This window comes from Aethalodelphis obliquidens, unplaced genomic scaffold, assembly GCF_003676395.1.
Source record: "Aethalodelphis obliquidens isolate GAN/ISIS:26980383/991018 unplaced genomic scaffold, ASM367639v1 scaffold1, whole genome shotgun sequence".
Classification (NCBI taxonomy): Eukaryota; Metazoa; Chordata; class Mammalia; order Artiodactyla; family Delphinidae; genus Aethalodelphis; species Aethalodelphis obliquidens.
Window position 1 is genome coordinate 83985274 of NW_020837945.1, and position 25043 is coordinate 84010316.

Consider the following 25043-nt stretch of genomic DNA (forward strand, 5'->3'; position numbering starts at 1 on the left):
TTTTAGTAGTTAGTGAAGACGTATATTGTCATTAAAGAGAATTTTGTGTTGAAAAAGATGTTCTAAAAATTCTATACAAGTTCTACAGTAGTCTCTTAGTCTAATTCCCACCTTAGTTCTGTGCAGTAAAGCTGTCTTATACATTAGGTCTTTCTGGAACTTCCTTTGGGACACTTGTTGGCCTGGGTACATGACAGAACTACTTTCTTATAATGCATTTCATAATACAGTTGTGTAAGTCATAACATACAAGTCCCAATAAATTTAGGTGCTCATAGTAATTCTTACATGTGGAAAAAAATGCCTACAAAATAATATCACAGCATTATGGAAATATTTTTGATCACATTATAATCAACAAATGGGGTCTGAAACCACAGACATTATGTTATTAACATAAGAATGCTCTTTATAAATGCAACTGTACCATAAAGAAATGGCCACAACTAAAGGCAAAGTGGGAACTAACAAGTTCACCAGTAAAAGTTACCTGAATTCTATGATACAAGAATGATGTCATACTCATTATTTTTAAAACATAAAGTCAACCAAATATTAAAAATTCTTATCAACAGATAAGAGTAGTGCCTCCTCTGCCCTTTATTCCCTGCTCCTGGGGTCTTTCCAACCTTTTCCCAGGCGTGGCACATGTAGAAAGTGATACTATTCATGTGGCACGCTGTGGACAATGGAAATGACCATCCATTCTTGCCCATCCGTAACCCTTCATGAACACGAGTGCACTGCTGCTCTGACTTTGAGACTTTGTTATCATTCACCTAAAGAATACCAAAGTGTGAAAAAAATTATTTCTATTCCTTAATATTCCCTAAATAATAACATGTCTCTTGGGGAAATGTATAAAGAATTGAATCAATTTCACTTTTAAATAATTTAAGTGGTATATACCAAAAAATGGTATTTTTGTTATGATCCAAAAGAGCAAATCTAATTCAAGAAACACATTTAGGAGAAGACAAAAACACTAAAATTCTTCTAAACCGTAATTTAAAGAGCCTGTTCTAACCTATAGACTTTTAATTAGACCATAAATACCGAGTAAAAACTTAAAAATCACAACTTATTTTAAAACCTCATTATACACATAAAAAGGTGTAGGAGAGCAGAATTTCAGCCTTTTATGTTTATAAATACCTCAAAGTCTCAAATGAGTGACTAGACAATATACATGAAGAATAAGAAAGGCAAAATCTTTTGACTTTACTATTATGTGTAGCTTATTTTGTAAATACAAAAAGCAAACATACAAGCAAAACAAATACAGGAAATAAAACAATTTAGGTATAATCAAAAAAATAAAGTTATAAAAATAAAACGAGTACCAGATACACACTCCTATTCACCACATTTGAGAAAGACTGTAAAGCAAGATATTTTGTTCATTAGATGAAAAGTCTCTTCAAAGGTGCTTTCTGTTCCTTTGTTAGTGAAAGAAACCCCTACACCCTAAAGCCACAAAGTGAAATACCATCAAAGAGTGCTAATAAACAGCACACTTCCTGCTTCAGTTGGTAAAACCAGGGGCTGATTTATTAGGTATCTAGAGATGCAGGTTCATCCTGTTCCAGTTTATAGGATACTCATCTGCAGCAAAGGCTACTTAGAGAAATTTCACACCTGCTGACATGGGACGGACTACATCTTCCTATTACTCGTTCCAGCATTCTTCCAACAGATGCGCACGCTGTTTCTCCTTCTGAGAAACAGCACATGGAGTCCAAGCACTTGATACTTGAATTTGTTTCAGTAAGCTGAAGGAGTTGAAGGAGAAAAATATTAGTTATTTATAGATTTGAAATTCCAAAAAGCATTAAAAAAACTGCAACAAGCACTTTAAAACCAAAAGTAATATATACATGTTTTCTATAATATGGAAATGTATGGAAGGCTTTAATTAAGAGTAATCATACAAAAATATTTAAAAGGCACTGTGTCCTAAATTAGAGGCTGAGTAAAATCATTATATAAAACAAGTACCTGGATACTATATAAATCTGCAAAGATTTTGCATTTTAATATCTTAATATATTATGATTAAAATGATTTATTTACATCAACCACTCAGAGACTTAATGAATTCTCATTCTTCTTTGAGCTTTTGTTTAGGTGAAATGCTCCTGCAACTTCAATTAAAAATATCTAGTAACTGAGAAAAGTAGAGTTTAAATTATTTTGAAGACTGGGAAATAACCAGGCAGGACCAAATCCCAATCTTCAACAATAACAACAACAATAGTAGCAAACACCTTATGTAGTGCCAGGTTCTAAACACCATATAGATATATATATGCACATCATAAATAATTCTTGAAAAAAGCATCATCTGCCTTAAATTGCTAAGCAACTATTAAGTGCTAATGCCCATAATAAGTTCATCTTGCTTTTTAAAAATTAACTGATGATACATTATTAAAATAAAGAAGTAACTAAGTAGTACTATTTAGATTTAAAACTGAATTAATTTCTGTAAGCTTGCAAGGTTTATATTGATTGAGGGATAAAAAAACCTGGCAAGAAAAACTTAAAGCCACAGTGCTAATAATTTCAATCCTGTTAAAATAAGGGGTAAAAAATGGTATGACCACATAGCCCAATGACTCCCAACCCTGGTTTTGACAGTCAAGGGTACACCTAAATTTCTCAAGGGTTATCATTTTGAACTTATTTTCACTCATTTTCCTTTACATATATAACATATTGCATAACAAATCTTTCAAAAGCATAGAGGAAGGAAAACAACAAAAATAGATTCATTAGAGTGCTGCAATTCACAAAGGTTGGGAATCACCAAGTGTCGAGTGTAGGCATGGCAACAGGGGACACTTGTGGAGACACTCACAATGGACAGAGGACACAAACATGATGAAACGTAAATAACCTGGCATTCCGAACCTAAGCAACTGGTGAGGTCCTGCAAAATCCCTGCTCAGAATAATGCGCCAAATACCAAGCAGTGCGAGACAACTTGGTTCCTGTTAGGCAATGAACTGATTGCATCAATGTCCTAGGATCTGCTAAGCACTGAGAAATAGCCAAATTTTACTTATTCCTTCATTATAATACCCTTGGGTTTAGGACTGTTTACGATACTATTTCTTAAACTGTGTATTATGAGATATTTACAGACATTGCACGAAAAAATGTTCTGTGGCCAATTAAGTTTGAGAAACACTAGTTCAAGGAATGTCTAAACAGACTTGGTGAGTAAAGGACTGTCAGTAAGTCAGGTTGTGCGGTCAGTCTCCAGGGAGAGAGCTAGACATGGTGCAATTCTCAAATTTGTTTTTTTCAGTAAACTCCCCTTCCTCCCCTCCCCAAATGGAACATTAATCAACACCAGGAGGAACATTAATATTCATTGGAAGATTTTAGGAAATGCTGGTTTAGGTAACAGGATTTCACCAGTTTCCCAGTTTCCTCCTCGGGTCACTGGGCTCCAGCTTCCTCCATCTCAAAGCCAACCTCTGTAGGAAGCAGGACTTTAGAGCTCCCACATGCTCAAGGATAAAGTACTACACCTCAAAGAGGCCTGTAGGGCCCTTTATAACCTGATATCAGGCTGCCTTTGCTGCTCTACTTCTAAATGCTCCTGTACAGTCTCTACACAGCCAACCAGGCAGTGCTCCCTGCCTGTGGGTGTCAGGGCCTGTCACCAATTGGGGGGCAGACTGCTGACCCCTAACACCAAGTTCAGTTTAAATACCATCATCTCTATGAAACCTCCTCCACCTCTCCAACTATCAGTACTACCTCTTTCTCTCTAGATTCTACTCCAATTCTTGTTTGAATCATTTAAACGACAGAAGCACTGAACTTCAACTTATACTTCACTGAGCAAGGCACTGTGCTAGTTCCTAAAGGGGACAGCAACCCTGCCTTCAATCTGTTGAGTAAAGGATAAAGAAAAGGGTGGGAGATAAGCCAGAACAAGTAATAATGGCAGTTATATTAATGGAATGCTTACTATGTATGTGCCAGTTAGTATATAAGATGCTTCTCATGGATTATCTCATTTATAACCACCTTTTTGGACAGGCACCAGGCTCATACACATTTTACAGATGAGGAAACAGAGAAGTTAAAAATATGTTCATGCTCACCCAGCTGGGGCTTGAGTCTTGGTTTGATTCCAGGGCCCAAACCTCTTTACCATGCTGTTATACTGCCTTCTTATAATTATGGTATGAAGCAGAGTACAATATTGAAAAAGAGAAAGGAAAGCTCAAACCCAGCTGTTGTTGTTGGTATTACTGGGAGAGCATGAGAGATTTGATGAAAAAGATGGCATATGAAGACTGGATGGGATTTCAATAGCTGGAGATGGGAGAGTAACAGCATTCCAGGCTAAGCAGAGAGAATGAGTAACTGCGTGGGCAGAGAAGTATGATGTGCATTTAGTGCATGTTTAGCCTAAGTGTAGAGAGAGTAGTTGTTACTCCTACCCCCTTGCAAAAAGACCAGTGTGACTCTAAGTGTGATCTATGGATCACTGTTGGTCTGAAAACACTGTTACTAGCTCATGAGAGACAAGTGCGTCTGGCCCGTGAGAGTAAGAGATTAGACAATTTTATGGCAATTTGACAGAATACCTTTGTAACTGTTGAATCTAATTTAAAAAATGGGGCTTATTTTATATATCTTTCAAATTTCATTTCCTAGTAATTCATTTTTATTGTATTTTACAAAAGTATTGGTCCGTGATGAACTGGAAATGAACAACAACAAAACAAACAAGAAAACAAACTGGTCATTCACAACATTTATCTGGGGAGCACTGAACTAGACCAGAAACTTGAAAGAGCAAGGGGTTTGGTTCTTCTTAGCTTAACAACATGTGCTTTACTACTGCTGGTGCTCAACCAACTGACAGGGATTCACTAAAGATAACATCCATAAGGTCAGCAGCATTTGAGTGTCCACATACATGCAGAACACTGCTTAGGTTTGGATCTGCTTTGCATTCATCACCTTTTACTTTAAAACCTAAGGACAAGTATTAAACTAAGGGCAACTCAACACAGAGAGTAAACATCTTAATATGTCAAAAATATTATACGGGCTTCCCTGGTGGCGCAGTGGTTGGGAGTCCGCCTGCCGATGCCGGGGACATGGGTTTGTGCCCCGGTCCGGGAGGAGCCCACATGCTGCGGAGCAGCTAGGCCCGTGAGCCATGGCCGCTGAGCCTGCGCGTCCGGAGCCTGTGCTCCGCAGCGGGAGAGGCTGCGGCGATGAGACGCCCGCGTACCGCAAAAAAAAAAAAAAAAAAAAAAAAAGAATGACTTTTTCAGATCACCTTCTGAACTAAGCAAAATATATTTCCTTTTTATTCCCTAAGGAGAAAGAAAAAACCCAACTGTTTTGAAAATGCTGGTTAACTGTGTTACTGTAAAGCTATCTATAGAAAACACTATAGTGTTCTCTAGCAAACCTCCAAGCTCCATCATTTTCCATATATACATATTTGATCTCATATCATAGCTTCCAGTATAACCGGGGGTGGAGCATTTAGATCTCATTTCATTCAAAGTAAGGAGAGGGAGTCATTACCTTTTTAAAAAAGAGACTATTAATAAATACTAGAAAAGAAAACAAGTAACAGGAGTGAGACCCTACCTGGTGGCACTAAACAGTAACTTTTAACTTAACAGAAATTTTGATTTATTGGTAAGACTCACTCTCCACCACATTTACGTCCCAGAAACAACCACATAACTTAGAGCTAAAAGGGCTGCCAAGCAAAACAACTATGGAGATCCAACATGGGTATGTATGGCTAATAAAAATTTTCATCTTTATAGAACTTCCCTTTTGAAATAAATTCTGGCTCACTGCTCTTATTTCCATTACTTTCACATCAATTAATGGTAAACATTTAGAAGTTTCTCCTGTTACTTCTATAAAAATCTTCCTTAAATTTTCTAAGTGTTGAAAAACTGTCATATGTTTCTAAGTTTTTTAGTCACGCCTATGACATTTTACCCTATCAAATCAAATAAAGTTCTTTAAGTTTAGATAGAAATTATTTAACTATTGACCATATTTGTTCTTTTGCCTGTAAAATAGTTTTATATACTTCATAATCAAAGAACACCTTGTTTAGCCTTAAAGGAGATATTTGGAAAGAAGCCTTAAACTATAATTATGGAGGGAAGAAAAGGCATTTAAGGAAATGATTTTCTTTTAAATGTGAGATCAAAAGTCATCAAATGTTACCAATTTCCATATTTGGCTAAGAATAATAAAACCCCTACAACAAGTTAATAGCTTCAAGTTCTTATTCAGAATTGGAAGAGGTACCTGTTTAATGATGGTATTTAAATAACTGCTTCGCTTACTCAAGGCCTCTTTCTCCAAAACATGCTGTAAGCTCACATTTACTCCTCTGGACTCCCTTCCCTTTCTTTTTCACCAAGTAAAATAAACAATTTTGAAAGCCAATTATAAGTATAAATAAAATACCTCTATACTGACTTTTAGGGATCTCCAGAATGAAGGAGATTTCCATATGTGTTGCCTTAATTTAAGTGTGAAAATAAGCATACAATATGAATTCTATTTATTAGGTAAGCTTGTTCTTTTTTTTTTGTGGTACGCAGCCCTCTCACTGCTGTGGCCCCTCCTGCTGCGGAGCACAGGCTCCGGACGTGCAGGCTCAGCGGCCATGGCTCACGAGCCCAGCCGCTCCGTGGCATGTGGGATCTTCCCGGACTGGGGCACAAACCTGTGTCCCCTGCATCGGCAGGCAGACTCTCAACCACTGCGCCACCAGGGAAGCCCAGGTAAGCTTATTTTAATAAACTTGGCTTATTCCTTGTTTCAAAAAGACTGAGGCCCCTTTATTTTAATGATGTGATTGCCAAATAACAGTATCTGACTAGGAATTTGTAGTTTAGGTGAACAAGAGTATGAATTATCTGTGAAAAATGATAAAATCTCCGATTTTAATTTAATGGAGAGGGTAAATCAGAATAGCAACAATTAACTAATCAGCACAGCTGATGTTAAGAAATCAGTTTTCTAAGTATCAATCATTCACAGCATATCTCATTACCATTTGGTAGAAATAATATCAATACTAATATTTTTCTTCATTTTGACCTCCAGATGAAAAAGCTATTCAATAAGTCAGGACAGATTTGAAAATAACATTAGTTTTGTAAACTGTCACACTTATCAGATATGCATCTAGGTCCTGCCTTACTATTATTAGTCTTTTAAATGTTCGATTGTATTTGTTTACAAAATTTTACTCATTCAGAAAAGTGTAGCTTTTAGTGGCCAATAACTAAATACAGGCCATTAAGGTTTTCTGTTCCTTTTGTAGTTCACTGCTTTGTTAAGTGAAGCAATAGCTGTATGTATCTTTGTCACACAAGAAGAGGAAGGTGACTTGTAGTTGGTTGAAACTGCTTAAAATGTTTTTTGTTGTTGGTGGTGGCAGGTTTCAGATCTGGGGCTTAAGCGTCCTGGTTCACAATGAGAAAGGTCAGTAGCCGGAGCATCCTGCTGATATCTCTATGGTAGCTAGGTGCAAGCTGGAAAGAGGGGATCCAGAGTAGGGCCAGGAATCCAGAGACAAAAATGTGACAGAACAATGAAGGCCTAAGAGGCAGGGTGACATAGAGGGAGATGACTAGGAGAGTCTAGCCCATGGCAACATTTAGGGCTCAGCATAATTCTGCCAGATTTGGCAAGGCTGACCAAATTTTGATTAGAGAAACAACTGCCGTTTCAAGACAGAAAATATAGGAGAGAGAGATTATTTAATACTTACTTTTTAAAAAGTGATTTTTATCTCAAAATATATGCCCAAGACAGAAATATATGAGATGAGAAATACTCAAGATATATTTCATTCAACTAATTAAAATTCAGTGATAAGCAGAAAAAAACTGCAGATCAGGGTAAGCACCTCCAGCAATTTTACTAAAATCATATCGATGGTTTGAGGGCTTTTCTACTTTCTTGTTTTATAGGAAGAGAGACCATACGTCACAGGATGATAAAAGAATTCACTTATCATTCCTTTGTAAAAGTAACCATAACAAGGCCCCTATTATTGAACAGGGGTATTCTAAGAACCCAATTCTCAACTGTTCTATACATTTTAATAGACATATTAAAGTAAAGCAGCACCATATCCATGTCTTTTGAAATATCCACTTGAGCTTGAATCTTTGGGGAACTTTTATCGCAGAGGACATAATTTCACAGTATTAGCACAGTCAGTTCCCAAATGGATTATGTGCTCTGGGAATTAACCAGGACATCTTATAAATCCCAGCTAGCTTCCCCTCTTTAATCAATGAGTTCTTCAGCTGAGTTTTCCTTGTAACCAATGAGGGCATGTCTAAAAACTAAAAATCTTTCTATATTTATCAAAGCAAAATACAAGATAAATATATTATGAAGGTAATCATATGGAATATCCCAAAACAAAATAAAAATTCAGAATTGTTTTGAATTTCTTTTCAACTAATAATAATAATGACTGGGAGTTGATTAATCTTCAACATTTTCCATTTTCAGCAATTCACTAAAGGAATCTAATTTTTAACATATGTCTTCCAGAATAATTCACATTTTTTCAAATTATTGTACCTGTTCCACTGTCTGATTTATAATCTTCAAGTAGCTTTGTTTTAAAGTTTCACCATTTATGAGGGTTATCTCAGATAAGACAACAGCACCTTCTTGACCAGTAATTAGAATGTACAAAGTGGCAAACAGCCCAAGTAAAAATATAATTACTAGTGGTAAGAATTTTTATCTTCCATGGTTACTACCAATTAAAATATTTTGCATATCCCAATTAGGTCTAGAAGTGGTTGTTAGGGTTTAATTCTCAAGAGGGAGTGAATCAAGTCCTCATTAATTCATACTTTTTTATTACAAAGATGTAATTATGAAAGTTTACGAAAAGTAAGAACTGAGAGTTTGGTGAATACCAGTCAACAGAAAATTATTCAGTACCAAGTCTAAGCACTCACTCATTTGACCATTCAACTCAAGAGGTAGACTTAGATAAGTAATTCAGTGTCTAACTATGTTAACATGTATAAAATGACACATAACTACAAGTGGGAAAAGTGATTTGGGAAATAACAGAAATAGCATGACATATTTTCAAAAGAAGTGAAAAGGAATAAATTCTTGAGTATAAGACAATAGGTTAGAATTTGAAGTAAAGTAAGATTTAACACTATAAATCCAAAGGAAGATTAATGAAATATTCAAATACAGACATATAAAAAATGTAAAGATCATAAAAAAGGAAAACAGGTAAACAAAAACAATATATGAGAAATGGTGAAGGAATTAGTAAAGTAAAAACTGAAATGTCAGGCCAGTTCTCCCATAGCATGCCCCAAGCTTGAGAACTTAGCAGATATGTCCCCAGGAAGGTCCAGCGCAGTACTACCTAGTGCACGTAAGAACTGTCCTGCTGGCTGCAAGCCTCAGCTAGCAGGTGCCTACTGTCCTCCCCTCTGTGCTTGCTTTCAGCAAATTCATATGCTGAGCTGACTGAACCCTTATCTTCTTCCATCTGGAAGGACAGAAAAGCAACAAGTCTCATATTACAGAACAATACTCTCACTGTATATAAGTTTAGAATCAAAATAGCAAGTTGGGGTCCACAATCTGTGAGGCACAAATGAAAGTTCACACAACACCACATTCATTTACTGTCACAAAAGAGAGCAAATAGTAGCTTCTTAAGGAGCATACAACAGAGCATACAAAAAAAAGCCATGATTTTCTGGTGCACAAAGTTAAATTAAAACCAGGTTTCCATGAATAAAATTAAATTTCTTCTATTAAACAAATTCCTTGCCACTAAGAGTTAGGGTTCTTATTGCAAAGGTATGTCCCATTTCGCATCTCTGATGCTCCCTCTCAGAAGACTTCTCTACTTTAACTGGACTTCAGCAGAGTGGAAGGGTCAATCATATGGCCTTTCAAATGTTAGACATAAGAGTAGGGGGGAGCTTGACTTGATGTAGTAAACAAAATTAATTTAATCCTTAATTTGAAATATATTTTTTAAGTGAGTGTTAACTTATATAAATTTCTACTCTTCTGCTTTTCCTATTTTTTTTTTTTGGCTGTGTCTTGTGGGATCTTAGTTCCCCAACCAGGGATTGAACCCAGGCCCTCGGCAGTGAAAGCGCAAAGTCCTAACCACTGGCCCACCAGGGAATTCCCTCTATATTTTAAGTATTAGAAACCTTCTAAGGAGTATGTGCCCAGAGCCAAGCTAATTTTAACCTTTCTTAAATTATAAAAAAATGTCCTCAATAAATAAAAAACAATTTTCCCCCTCATTTCTATGTGTTTTCTCAGTCTTAGGACTAATCAATAATTATTTCTATAAAAAATGCTATAGTAAATTTCTTACATACATAAAAAATAAAGTAGTAGAATTCCTTGGTTTCAAGAGTACAGTAAGTTTATGTAAAGGTAGATTATTATTATAGTTTTGCCTATAACATAAAGGAGTGTAAAATACTCAAAATGAGTTTTCTTTTATTCAAAAGAAAATTATTAATAGTTTTGTGTTAATGGTCCTTAAGAAGTACTAACCTGATTAAAGATTTGAAAGCTCTTAAAGATATTCGATATATGCACAATCTTCCTCTCTGTCACAACAGTAAACAATTAAGCTACCATGGATCACACCCAGGAATATCGTTCAACGTAGTTCAAAAACAAGATGTATTCAAAATCCACAGCATGCATCAACAGACAGATGTTTGTGGACACTTGTTCTTCATGAAGCTATGAGCAAATGCCCATCCAGTGATCATTCACCACTCATGTAAGCAATTGTTATTTCTGCCTGGCCTTTGGTTGAGCACAGTATTTCTTTTTGTTTTTCTCTGATGCTGATAGTAAGCATATAGACCACAGTATGTAAAATAGTCATTTGATAGGTGAAGAACCTAGAGGCTCAGAAAGGTGAACTAATTTCATTAGGATATACAGGGTGCAGGGCCAAGGGCATGCTGTGCTAGCATTCAGGCCCACCATCTCCCCAACAGGGCTCTTCTCCCTTTGTTACACCACCTGATTGGACAGTGCTTACGGGAAACACTACCTGACTCATGTACCCTGCTCTCATTGTGTTCCTTCATAGATGAATGTTAAGCTTACTACTTTATTACACTATTAAGGAGAGTGGGATCTCTCTAATTTATGATCTCCGTGTATCATTCTTTTTTAGTCTATCATTGCTCAAAAAATGTTGCTTGATTTGAGCCACCATGATATGAGAAAATATGATTTAATAAAAACATTAAGATTATTCACAATGTAAAACTTAATCCTCACAGAAGTGCTTGCCGGAGTGTTCTTTTAAATAATGAGCTCTCCTATTGCCTTGGAGCTAAATAATTAGATGTCTGAAAATGTGATAAATACACACTGTTTTCAGAAGGCACATATAGATAAAATGTGATGCACATATTTGGCTCAACCAAAGGTGAAGGCAAATCTTCCAAGCTTGTTTTGATTTTAGTTCTTGTTTTATACATGAAATTTAGTTGACTACCACTTAACCACCCATTTGTATACTCATTTACAATTATTATACCTTTGTAATTCAAAGTAGAATATTTCAAAAATCCTGATGCTAATAGGAATAATAAAATCGAAAGGTTTGGTAAAATTTTCAAACAGCTCAAAATTATGAACTCATAGGACTACATAAGAAGTTATTTAAGCAGTGCTCTGTCAAAGTCATTTGTTTGATCAAGTGAACATAGATGGATTAGAAACCTTGAGAATAAAAAAGAATTAAAAAAAAATATGACTAAAAATCCAGGGTGAGAAGTTGAAGGGTGCCAAAACAAAACAATCAGTTATATTACTTTTCCTTTTCAAACCAGACTGGAGTTAAAATTAATATATAGCTTTGGTATCTTAATATGAAAAGTTCTAGGATTTAAACTTTCATTCTCTTCCATCAAGACATCTTCGGATTACTGATTATTTTTTGTGGAAACTGACAGAATGGATCTGTCTGTGGAGATAAAGGTATACATATGAGATACAAAATCTATTGTTAAAATCTTACCTATTGTTTAAGCAAAAAAAAAAAAGGAAAAAAAATTAGGACACACTTTTGCATTATTTTAAAACAATTTGTAGTCAATAAACCTGCTTGAAATCTAGAGTGATTTTTTTTCAGGGCTGAATTATTTATACCAATAAAATAATTAAAAAGTAAAAGAAAAAAAGTATTTGTTCAATTTATAGATGCACTAAACAGCAGCAAGGATATGAAATGTTTCAGCAGCCATTACAGTGTACAAAGACAAATATACACATGTATTTGCAACACAGATTAAGGCAAGATAAAAAATGGGCAATTCTCACTTCCAAGTAACTGAAACTTAAAACTTTCAATTTCTGTAGCTTAAATTACTCAACATGCAGGAGCATTCTTACGTACCAGTACGACAAGCAGAAGCATTAGAATTGTGCTAGAAAAGGTAGTTAAGGTATAAAATATATAATAAGGTACAGATCTCTGTCCTGTTATACTGAATTTTTGTCTCAAAGAAATGGATGTATTTTTTAGGTTTTAACATGCATATTGATAAAGGTCAAATTAGAGACAGAGCTGTGCTAACAAAAATGCCCCACTCTTAATTCATGCCTCTGCCCATCTTTTGAATATTTTTAAATTGACCTTTAGCATGCAGAAGAGTTAATGAGGTTCTACTCCTCCTACTCTACCTAAGTTTGCTCAGCTGATTCCTTGCCCTCGACAATGGCTGCAGTGCGATGAACTCGTCACTGAAAGCGACTGTGTTGGAGTACATCTATAAGTGGACAGAAAAGGGATGGGACATACAACAAGTCAGTGAGCTGTATTTATCACCTAAGAGACAGACACAGGACAAGATTTGTAAAGACATTTGTCCCTACAAGAATAGGATATATCATACATGGTACACATTTGTAGGGCCATTGGCTTTGCTATCAAAAGAATTTATTCTTAATACCACATTGTTATTCTGCAGAAAAACAAAGCTCAAAATAAATGCTGACAACTCTTCTTTTGATATGATTTTTCTTGCTACTTTTGGTAAGCAATGAAGTAAGTAGCTGACAACTTTCTAACAACTTTCTCAACATTTGAAATCAGAGTTGAAAGTACAAGGCTGAAATAATAAAGATTACTGACTATAGCGAAAGAATAATGTCACACACGGGATATGAATGACCATATACTGTCTCGACAAAAACAAAAAAATCCCCAGTAGGCTAGAAAATCCCTGAGTGGAAGTAGAGATTTCCTCTTTAGATTATTTTTATTTCCATGTTTATTTTTTATTGACGTACAGTTGATTTACAATGTTGGGCCAATCTCTGTTGTACAGCAAAGTGACTCAATTTTAAAAATATATATCACATTCTTTTTCTCTTTAGATTAGATCACAGTTGAACATCCAGTCAAATCATTTAAAAGGAATTTAGTAGGGTAGAAAGGGAGATTATACTGGCTTTCATACATAGAAAAATGATTGATTTTTAAAATCAACTCCATTTTTAATCAATTTAGCCTATGGTAAAATAACTAAAATATATATAAAGTACTTTTAACTTTTTCTTGTCTAAGGGTCCGCCTTAAAGTATCAAATATTTCCTGTGTAATCCTTTAAAAAGAGTTCTACAAAAATGGTAATAAGGACTAATATTATCACCTTTTATTATCATTAAGAAATCTCTAAGATATAATGCTCTGCCTAAAGAAAATTTCTAAGGATAAATGTAAATAAATCATTATTTACTTTTATAAACAATAAGTTTTTAAGTGATGTCATTAATATATTTTGGTGAAATATAACTTTATATAGCCAAGAGGGCAAGACAAATATGTTCTCCATAAAGGTCTAGAAAAAGTATAATAGACAATGTATTAAAAGTAGTATTCTATTATCATGAATATCTCTGAAGATTAGAAAAAAGATAGGCAAACCTTTCTGACATATATTTAAGTAATATATTGCAAGGTGGAAAAGTCTGCCCATACTGATATAAATATATGCATAGGCAGACACAGTAATCAGATTATGCAAAGTTTTTCAGCCCCATCTGAAGATCAGTATCAGAGCAACATCCTCATTTTTCTTATAGTTATGTTCTTACTGAGGACTTACTACATACAGACCCAGGGTTAGGCACTTTATATTAATGATCTCTAACCAGCAAGTAAGGTAGTTATTATTCTGATTCTACAGAGGAAGAAACTGAGGCTTAGGGAAGTGACTTGATTAAAGACATACATTTTATAAGTGGTTAAAACAGTATCTGAATTAAGTTTGTCAGGCTTCAGAGGCCCATGCTGCTTCAGTGGTGTTAAAATGTATATTGGCTAGGACTGAGTGACCAAAGCAAACAAGTGCTAAAGAAATGTTAATATGATCAACTGAAATTAAAACCAATACACTGTTTAAGAAGCCTAACTCAAATCACTAAATACTTAAGAAGCACTTATTCTATTTGTAGCATGAACACACAACTAAATTTCCAAAATTTGCTTGGCATACAGCAAATATGCAAAAAACAAACAAAAAAAACAAAACCCCCCTCAAAACCCTCAACCTAGGCAGAACTAAATGATTAATAAACTCTGTGTTTACAAGGGCATAAAAGTTGATTAGAATGTACTCTTGAGGACATATGTTCAATGTCATGATACGGTTAATAAGACAAACCAATATTTCTAGCTTATGTACAAGTCAAATACACAAAAAAGTCAAATATACTAAATAGCTATCATTTCTTGAGGATATACTCTGTGTTTGAACATTATTCCATTTAATCCTTATTACAAATGTAATGAGATAGACATTTGTCATAATTTTACCCATGAAGAAATGGAGACTTAAAGTTACAGAGCTACTCAGTGGTAGAATGTGGGTTTTGAACCCACAACTATCAGGCCCTAAAGACCATATTCTTAAACACTATGTAACATACTATTAATATCTGCTGTAGTATAATATTATTAGTAAGTGTTTAGTGAGAGAATATATTTTATAAAAATCCATTCTGTAGAAGTTATTTAGGTTAAAGAACTTATTTCATACTTTTGTTGAAAACAATATGACCTGAAGAAGCACTACTGAAATTCTAATGGTTCTGAAGAAATGGATATATATCCCAATTATATATATTTGATAGAAGGCTGTGATAATAGTATTTAAGACATATTTATACTATTATTTGGACATAACTTGATAGTTTTATACTTAAAACCTAGTTCTATTAATAACACAAGGTAATTTTTAAAAATTATAATTTTTCAGGAGTCATAAAATTCATAGCAACAATAACAACTTTAAAAATATCACATGTAACAATATTTATATTGCAAAATACTTGATACAGGAATAATTTCCTATTTTCTAATATAAGCAAATTATAATGACAGCTATTCATCAAGACTCCTAATTAAAAAGGTATTGTATATAAAAAGTGGTTACCTGTGCCTTTTCAATATTTGTAGGATGAAACTGTCGGTCAAATACTTTCTTCACAATATCAAGAAATAGGCATGTAACAACCATGAGAATTATGGCAAACCAAGCAGAACCACTTGACAAGAGCTGAATAAATACAAAGTACATATTCTGGTAGCTCAAAAATGGCCTGCAAAGAAAGAAAGTGGGCTTATAATAAAAGAAGAAACCAACAAGACAGATTCTTAAATCAAGACATTAAGTAAACCCACTATACATGAAGGTTACAATTTTAAGAATACTCCAGGAAAATATTCAAAATGTGGAATCAGTGTAATTTAATTAATCAACTAACTAATAAAACATGGTAGATTTTAATTGTTAAAAATAAAATCCAATTTAATTCATTTGAATGACAACCATGGTTTTTATAATTAGGAAAGTGGCAAGTAATTGACTTATCCTACCTTAAGTGTTAGGATAATTCAAAAGAATTATGTAGTGAATAATACAGACTTAAGAGACCAAAAAAGCAAGAAAAAGTATGTAATAAAACATTTTCTACTAAGCAACTACAAGCTTGATTACCCAAATTTTAGGTTGAAAAGCTCTACTTAGAGGATCTTCTCTACACATGGATTTTAAAATAAATGTACTCACAAATATTAGTTCTACATAGTAGGAGGTATTGTCAAGATACTCTTTTTGGGTTTGTGTATATATCACTTCAAAAGAATGAGGGGAAATACCGGAAGAAATGCAGAAATAAAGAGGATTGAAAACAAACAAATGATATTCATTAGAGTATCTTTTTATAATCCTAAATGAAAGTTAATGTTTAGCCAATACAAGTTTTTTCCCTGCCTTTTGTAATTTTGCCTGATACAGGGATCACAGGCACAGTAGGCAATGTAATATACATTCTCCAATTGAGGGATTTCAGCTGTCCATCACTTACCAAACAATCTTAGGAAAAGCATTAATTTTTAATCTATCAGAATAGCTGAATATCTGATTTTACCAATGAATATGCAGCACATTACTTTTGAGAGAGAAGTTAACTCATTCATGAAAATTTAATGATTCTACGTGACTTTTTAAATTATATACATTAATAATAATTTAAAGGTAATACGATTAGTGTAAAGAACATTAATTTTCAAGTAAATCCTAGCTTTGCTACTTTTAACCATTGTGATCTTGGAGCTCAGTTTCCAAATAGAAAAAAATGGGGTAACAAGATTATCATGATGAATCAATGTAATATCTTAGGTAAAACACTAGAATATAGTAGGTATTCAGTATTTGTTAGTTTCTTTTTTCTTCCATATCAGTAAGATCAACTGAAAAAACTAAATTTCTTATCAGGATAGGGTCTCAAAACTATTCTGAGTAGAATTTGTTCATAGTAAAATCTATCATAATAACTATTTATTAGAGTTGAATCAATATAACTAAAATATAGTCACTCACCAGAGAATCCCTCCATAAAACAAAGAAAATACAAAATAGAATAAAATAGATCCCCAGGTAACAAGATGATTGATCCAGGTCCAAAAATGAGTTTCCAAAGCCATCTAAAAAAATAAATAAAAAAATCCTTAATGTAAATTAATAAATCTTTAACTTCTCAGCTAAAACTCAAGAATAAAATGTATTAATTATAAGTGATTAAGGTTGCTATGGCAAAGTCCCTCAGAAGATAAATATTAATGAAAAAATCTTAGTATGAAATTCAACAATTTCAAGTTTATAGTATTTTTCTTCTGTGAGGAAGCAGTATTAAAATTTCATGAGTACTTTGTTCAGAACTCCATGGCCTAAACCAGCTTGTGTTGTCTTGCATTACATAGAGAGAAGCAGAATTTCGGAGATGAGTACTGAGGGGTTAACCTTTATCTGACCATAAAAATCAGCTGAGGCTTTACAAAATAATGAATTTTAAAAATGATTCATAATGAATCTTTTGACAAAAATTAAAATGAATTATTAAACTAGGCATCCATGAAATTATTCATGACTGAAAAAGGAAAATCTATCAACAAAGAAATGAGGAAAATTAACTAAGAATTATGCAGACACAAAATGTATCCGTGCTTCTAATTTCTGTACCATACCTTTGCTGTGACTGTAATAACCATGACTGTGAAGACCAAGGTACCAAATGTCCAATTTCCAAACATCTAAAACAGAATGAATAAACCAGTATTGCATTATGGGTTAAAATGATGCTAAATCAGAAGTGATGCAAAGAGTAACTAGTGTACATTCTTTACTAAAAATCATTTGCATCATTTACGCCAGTTACATTTGAAATCTGTGACTAGATTAGTAAAGTTAAAGGAGAATGAGAAGAAACACCATAAAGTATTATCATGTTTATTATTATGTAAAATGATTCTTTGGATAACATTATCAGACTGGAAACTCAAAGATGGGTTTGGAATTATGTGGCACAGTTTTTAGTGATAATGATACAGCTGTTAGTGACTGCTTTACTCCTATCACAAAGTAAAAATCAAATAAAACCCTGTTCAATCACAATTATTTTCTGAAATCATTCCAACCAGATGTCACAGCAGATCACCTGCCACTGTATTTCTGGACACACTATAGAAAGAGCAGGTAAAAAGAAACTTATACACAAAACCAACACCTGAAAGGAAAGATAATGGCCAGTGGACCTATTCAAGGGATTTCACGTAAAAATGCAGTTAATGCCAGTTAGATAGTTTTGCCCTGGGCTTTATAGCCAAAACTTACTAAGGCCTATTAAAAATGCAGAATCCCCAAAGAATGTCAGGATTTAATTTCCACAAATAAAAGCACCAGAAATTTATGTTAATTTAGTTTACAAAGTAGTCATAATCTTTACCATTGGTTTAAAAAATTATTTGAAAGATTGGTTGTTTAAAAAGAAAGAAAAAAAAATATGGGTTCCAATGGCAATAAAACTCATCTAAGTAATTAAAGATAAACCACAACCTCAGTGCTTATAAAATTATTGTTTATTTAAAAATACTTAGTATATTGCCTGGTATAAATAAAATACTCAACAAAATTTTTAAAAGTTTGTATGGAAACACAAAAGACCCTGAATAGCCAAAACAATCTTGAGAAAGGATAATGGAGCTGGAGGAATCAAACTCCCTGACTCCAGACTACGCTATAAAGCTAATGCAATCAAAACAGTATGGTACCGACACAAAAACAAACATATAGATCAATGCAACAGGATAGAAAGTCCAGAAATAAACCCATGCACCTATGGTCAATTAATCTATGACAAAGGAGGCAATAATATACAATGGAGAAAAGACAGTCTCTTCAATAAGTGGTGCTGGGAAAATTGGACAGCTACACATAAAAGAATAAAATTAGAACATTCTCTAACATCATATACAAAAATAAACTCAAAATGGATTAAAGACCTAAATGTAAAACTTCTAGAGGAAAACACGGGCAGATCACTCTTTGACATAAAATGCAGGAATATTTTTTTGGATCTGTCTCCTAGAGCAATGGAAATAAAATCAAAAATAAACATATGGGACCTAACTAAGCTTAAAAGCTTTTGCACAGCAAAGGAAACTATCCACAAAATGACAAGACAACTTATGGACTGGGAGAAAATATTTGCAAATGATGCTACTGATATGGTATTAATTTCCAAAGTATACAGTTCATGCAGCTTAATTATCAAAAAAAACAAACGACCCAATCAAAAAATGGGCAGAAGACATAAAAAGACATTTCTCTAAAGAAAACATACAGATGGCCAACAGGCATACGAAAAGATGCTCAATATAACTAATTATAGGAGAAATGCAAATCGAAACTACAATGAGGTATCCCCTCACACTGGTCAGAATGGCCATTATTAAAAAGTCTACAAATAGTAAATGCTGGAGAGGGTGTGGCAAAAAAGGAACCCTCTTACACTGTTGGTGGGAATGTAAATTAGTGCAGCCATTTAGGAGAATAGTATGGCGGTTCCTTAAAAAGCTAGAAAGAGTTACCATATGATCCTGCAATCCCAATCCTGGGCATATATCTGGAGGAAACTCTAATTTGAAAAGATACATAGACCCCAGTGTTCACAGCAGCACTATTTACAATAGCCAAGACATGGAAGCAACCTAAATGTCCATTGACAGGTGAATGGACAAAGAAGATGTGGTACATATACATAATGGAGTATCAGTCAGCCATAAAAAAGAATGAAATCATGCCATTTACAGCAACATGGATGGACCCAGAGTTTAACATATTAAGTGAAGTCAGAGAAAGACAAATAAAATAAGATATTGCTTAAATGTGGAATCTTAAAAATGATACAAATGAACTTATTTACAAAAGAGAAATAGATTCACAGACATAGAAAACAAACTTATGGTTACCAAAGGGGATAGCGGGTGGCGGTGGGGGGTGGGAGAAGATAAATTAGAAGTTTGGGATTAAAATATACACACTACTAAATATAAAACAGGTAAACAACAAAGACCTAATAGCACAGGGGACTATACTCACTATCTTGTAATAACATATAATGGAAGAGAATCTGAAAAAGAATATTTATATATATATATAACTGAATCACTATGCTGTACACTTGAAACTAACAACACTGTGAATTCACTATACTTCAGTTAAAAAAATAAATAGCTTAAAAGGCAAAAAAAAAATCAATAAATAATGGTTATTATAATCAACAATGAAACATTAATATTCCTTCATTTGAGAGTATTTTGGGGAGTTTATTTGTCAAGAGGAAAAAAATGGAAAAGTCATATTGACTTTTCCTACTTTTATCATCTCTAGAAAAGACCTGGAAATACTGAAAAATCATTGGATCTCACTTAACTCAGCTCTTAAGAGAGCCAGCTCCTCTTTCAGGGATATGGAGATAGGTAATTGATGTAGTCAGGGAACCTGGGTCTGGGAGTGGTAACAGCCACACATGTCTATCCCTCAGTATATGGTTTTACTGGGCCCAGACTGGGGCTAGTTACATGGTATCTTCCTTAGAAGCAGAGGAAGATTTAGGGCTCCTTCTAGTATTCAAGGCCCTAGAGGGAGCTGTAGAAAACACATTCACATTCTCTCTCCTTTTTGGATAAAATTAGCACAAGTTATGTATTTCAATTGCATCAGTCAGTTAAGACTCTTTCCATTCTGTTTTCCCCTTGAATTAGTTTAGGTGGTGATGAAGTGAGTGGCAGAGGGGATATTGGGGATCTGGCTAAAGAGAAGTTGAGTTGGGCTTATTACATTGGCTTGGGTTAAGTGGGACCTATTTATGTCACTCATAATCACTTCCACATATACTTGTGTTTGTACTTACAGTTCTTTCCCTTAAAGAGGGCCTGCCAAAACGAGTAAGGCTTAGATTACTCTACTAAACCTGGATCTGCCCCTGCTCAGAATAGACAGACCTCTTACACTATGTGTAAGCTCCTGACCTCAAGGAGCTTACACATAGTGGAGGAGGCAAAAAATAAATAAACCTAAATATATATACTTTGAGGTAAAGAGCCCGTGCTCTGCAACAAGAGAAGCCACCACAGAGAAGCCCGCACACTGTAACAAAGAGTAGCCCCCGCTCGCTGCATCTAGAGAAAGCCCGTGCGCAGCAACGAAGACCCGATGCAGCCAAAAATAAATAAACAAACAAATAAATAAAAGAAAATAAATGTAGAGTAAGGGGTCGGGAAGTGATGGAAGGTGAGGGAGATGGGATTTTACTGGAGTGGGCTAGAAAGGCCTACTCAAGCCAGTGACATTTCAGGAGACCTGAATGAATAAGGGAGATAGTCAAATGACCACGTGAGAGAAGAGCATCCAGGCAGAGAAAGAGCAAGTGCAGAAGTTCTAAGGCAGGAACTAACTGGTCTGAAAGAGCAAGAAAACCACTGTGGCTGGAGTAGAGTGAATAAAAGGGAAGGTGGAAGGAAATACAGTCCAAGAGGTAGTCCAAGATCTTTTCATTTTTAAAAGATCACTTGGGCTACTGTGTGGAGAACAGATAGTAGGAAGGGGAAGAACAGAAGCAGGAGGAGGAAGAAGGCAGTTACTATGGTCTCCGAAGAGATGGTGATGATCTGATTGGTGTGGAGAAGGAGAGAAGTAGAAACATCCGGGATATGTGTGACATCAGAACCAATGCGATTTCATATGGGTTGTGAGAGAAGAAGTGAAATGAAGGATGATTCCTAGATTTCTGCCTGAGCAGATGGGTAAAAGGTAGCTCCATTTATTAATAAATATAAGAAGAACTGGAAGGGAAATGGGTTTACAGAAGACATAAAAAAATTCTGTTTAGCAATATTAACTTTGGGATTCTTATGAGACTTACAGGTAGAGAATGTAGTTAGTTATTTGAATCTAATAAGCAACTGGCAGAGATGTAAAATTGGGAGTTCAGCATATAAGCAATGTTTCAACCATGAGAAGGATGAATTCACCCTGTGTACAGATAAAGAAAAGATGGCACAGCACTGAGTCCTAGGCCACTGCTCCACGTAGAACAGCGGTTCTCAAGGTGGGGGCATTTTGCCTCACGGTGGACAGCTGGCTGGATCTGAAGACATTTTTGGTTGTCATAACTGGGGGGCAGGGTTAGGGGTGTATGCCTGTGTGCTACTGGTATCTAGTGGGTAGGCATGCTGCTAAACATCCTACAATTCATAGGGTGAACCTCCACAGCAAAAAATTATCTGGCTCAAAATGCCACTGGTGCAGAGGTTGAGAAGCCCTGATTCTGAGGGTAGGAGGTGAAGACTGAAAAGAAACAGTTGGTAAGGAAGCCAAAGTAACTTACAGAGGCTGAGAGAAGATAATGCGGCAGGCAGGAAGGCTTCAAAAATTATACCCAATGGTTGAGTTCAAAAGGGCTGAGGCACGCTCATAGATTTAGCAATGAAGTGGTGGCTGGTGACCATAAAGAACATGGTTTTGATGGGAGTGCTGGGGGTGAAAGCCCCACAGGAGAACATTCAAGGGAGAAGAGGAGGCCAGAAAGTAGAAATAGTAAAAAAATATATAACTTCTTCAAATTTTGTAACAGGTCTAACTTAACTACACATTGATCTATAAAAGAATCATCTTCTATAGAGTTAATCAGTTGTTCAGTTCTCCAGTACAAACTATCTCTTTATTATTGGTTTTAAACACTGACCAATTGTTGGGTGATACCATAAGAAGCAAGGTATATTCTTCTGTTCTCTGTATATGATGTAATTTTCTATTAATTGCTTGGAATATTATTAGTGCTTTAAATATTTGTCTCATGAATAAATGAACATACAGGGAAATTCTGTAATGAACTAGATAATCAAAGATATTTTAATCATACAAGCTTTAATTAAAAGAAATCTGTATCTACTGGCAGGAATTAAATTGCATATGTGTTCTTGAATGACCTGATTGGTAATTATGGTGGTTAAATCATTTGAATGAAAGTAAAGGATACTGAATTCTCAGTGGAATACAAATATAAAATAGTATATTTCTATCTTAACACAGAGCTCTTATCATTTGATGGCTAGGTTTCAACAGCTGATGACATGTATAGTGTGAAAGAGAAACTAATTAAAGATAGGAAGTTAAGGGGAGAAATCATTAACATTAAAAAAAATAGTAGTAAAAACTACAAAAAGGTTTATTTTTCTCTTTCTCTCAAAATTACAACCTGAAATTTCAACTCTTCCATTCTGTGTTGCTGATTGTTTTCCCCCAACTAGTCTGGCAAACAGTCCAGACCTAGAAGGCTTGAATAAGAGGTGAAGAATTACTTTTTCATCCTTATTCGTTCCTTTGTCATTTGATTTTTAATGTGGTGGAACAGTGAATATATAGTTTAGAATGGTGCCGAGGGTCTGATAATTCCAGCTTCCCTACTGGAGAAGTCCAACTGGAATTAGAATACTCTTAATAGTTTTTCCCTTTTTCTCTGATCCCATATTTTTTTGAATTTCAATTATTTTAGTTTTCCAAACTGGGTATAATTCCATACAGACAGAAAAAAAGAAATTAATGGTTGACATTTTTCTTTGAGTTTCTGTATACTTCAGTAAAACAAAACCAAAACAAATTTTAAAAACCCTTATTTGGGTGGGATCTCATTTTAAACAGTAGTTATCTAGATTGTAATTTTCATATCAGACCACTGAGAATGAGTGGAATAGGTATTAGTGTTTAAGTTCCTGAGTTAACAAAGGATTTTTTCTTTACTCTCTTTTTCTTCTGAAGTCTTCGGTTGAAACCACTAGACAAGCAGAATGTCATGGAATGTTGGGATGGGAACTCAGCTACCTCTGAAACTGTTCTCCCAATATTTTTCTCCCTACATCATCTTAGTTTTCCACTCTTACCACATGACTAAAATTCCCTCTGTTCTGTTTCCTTCACTATAAATTTTTTTTTAATTCTTCTAATATACACTTACCCAAGCCACGATGCCTTTGCCATTGCATTCTATGGAAGTTTGCTTTAACTGGAGGTGAACTCCTGTAATCTAAATTGTTCCTCTCATACTTTCCTTATCTATAATCTTAAGTAACATCTTCCCTTGTCTATGACTTTATAAATATTCTTCCCTGAGAAAAGTTTCTTCGTGAGATCACAGAAAGACAACATAAGCTATTTCCAAAAGTATCCTGGACAACAGCAACACTGTTAGAACAAGCAGTGTCCCAATATGAGAACACTTACTCTGTAGAGATAAACAAAGGAGATAAATTTTTCTTTTTTAAAAAACATAGTCATTTGCTTTTAGTACCTCTGTAATTTATAGTAACCTTAATAAACATTCTTCATTGGTGTTCACTTCCCAATTATTTAGCTTCTAAAAAAAAATGATTTCATAGGTGGTCAAATTCATAGAAGCAGAAAGAACGGTAAATTCCAGGAGCTGGTAAGAAGGGAAATGGGTAGTTCTTTAATAGGCACAGAGTTTCAGCTTTGCAAGATGAAAAAGTTCTGGAGATCTGTTGCATAACAATGTGAATTTACTTAACACTACTGAACTGTACTCTTAAAAATGTTAAGATGGGCTTCCCTGGTGGCGCAGTGGTTGAGACTCCACCTGCCGATGCAGGGTACACGGGTTCATGCCCCGGTCCGGGAAGATCCCACATGCCGCAGAGCGGCTGGGCCCGTGAGCCACGGCTGCTGGGCCTGCGCATCCGGAGCCTGTGCTCCACAACGGGAGAGACCACAACAGTGAGAGGCCGGCGTATCACAAAAAAAAAAATAAAAAATAAAAAATGTTAAGATGGTAAAAAAGTATCAAATTATAAAATTTTAAATATATGCAGCTTACTGTATACCAACTATACCTCAATTAAGCTGTTTTTTAAAAACCAGTATCATGGAAGTCAGTTTTTTCTATTATTCTTGGAGGAGTTAACATTTTTTAAAAGTTAAATTAAGATCTCTAACAAAATACATTATAACAATTTTACCTTTGTCAAAATTCAATTAATAAAAAAGAAATGATTGTTCTGTTCTCTTCTACAAAGCCTGTTAAAAAACACCAACTCAAACAAA

The 25043-nt window shown here is 34.7% G+C and overlaps 1 protein-coding gene across 8 annotated transcripts in view; it reads right to left on the bottom strand.

Moving 5' to 3' along the window:
- The window catches only part of ATP11B (ATPase phospholipid transporting 11B (putative)), a 133278-nt gene that overhangs the window by 17414 nt on the left and 90821 nt on the right, over positions 1–25043 (bottom strand). For 4 of the 8 annotated variants that reach the window (XM_027110931.1, XM_027110966.1, XM_027110922.1 and 1 more), the window contains 4 exons: positions 17612–17677; positions 16968–17071; positions 15519–15684; positions 1639–1772 (listed from right to left, as the gene is read on the bottom strand). In XM_027110931.1, coding sequence (XP_026966732.1) covers positions 1639–1772; positions 15519–15684; positions 16968–17071; positions 17612–17677 — 470 coding nt within the window. Of the gene's footprint in view, positions 1–1638; positions 1773–9468; positions 9569–12762; positions 12849–15518; positions 15685–16967; positions 17072–17611; positions 17678–25043 lie in introns of those variants that run through there. The other 4 variants (XR_003433584.1, XM_027110959.1, XM_027110947.1 and 1 more) reach the window with 2 other exon arrangements.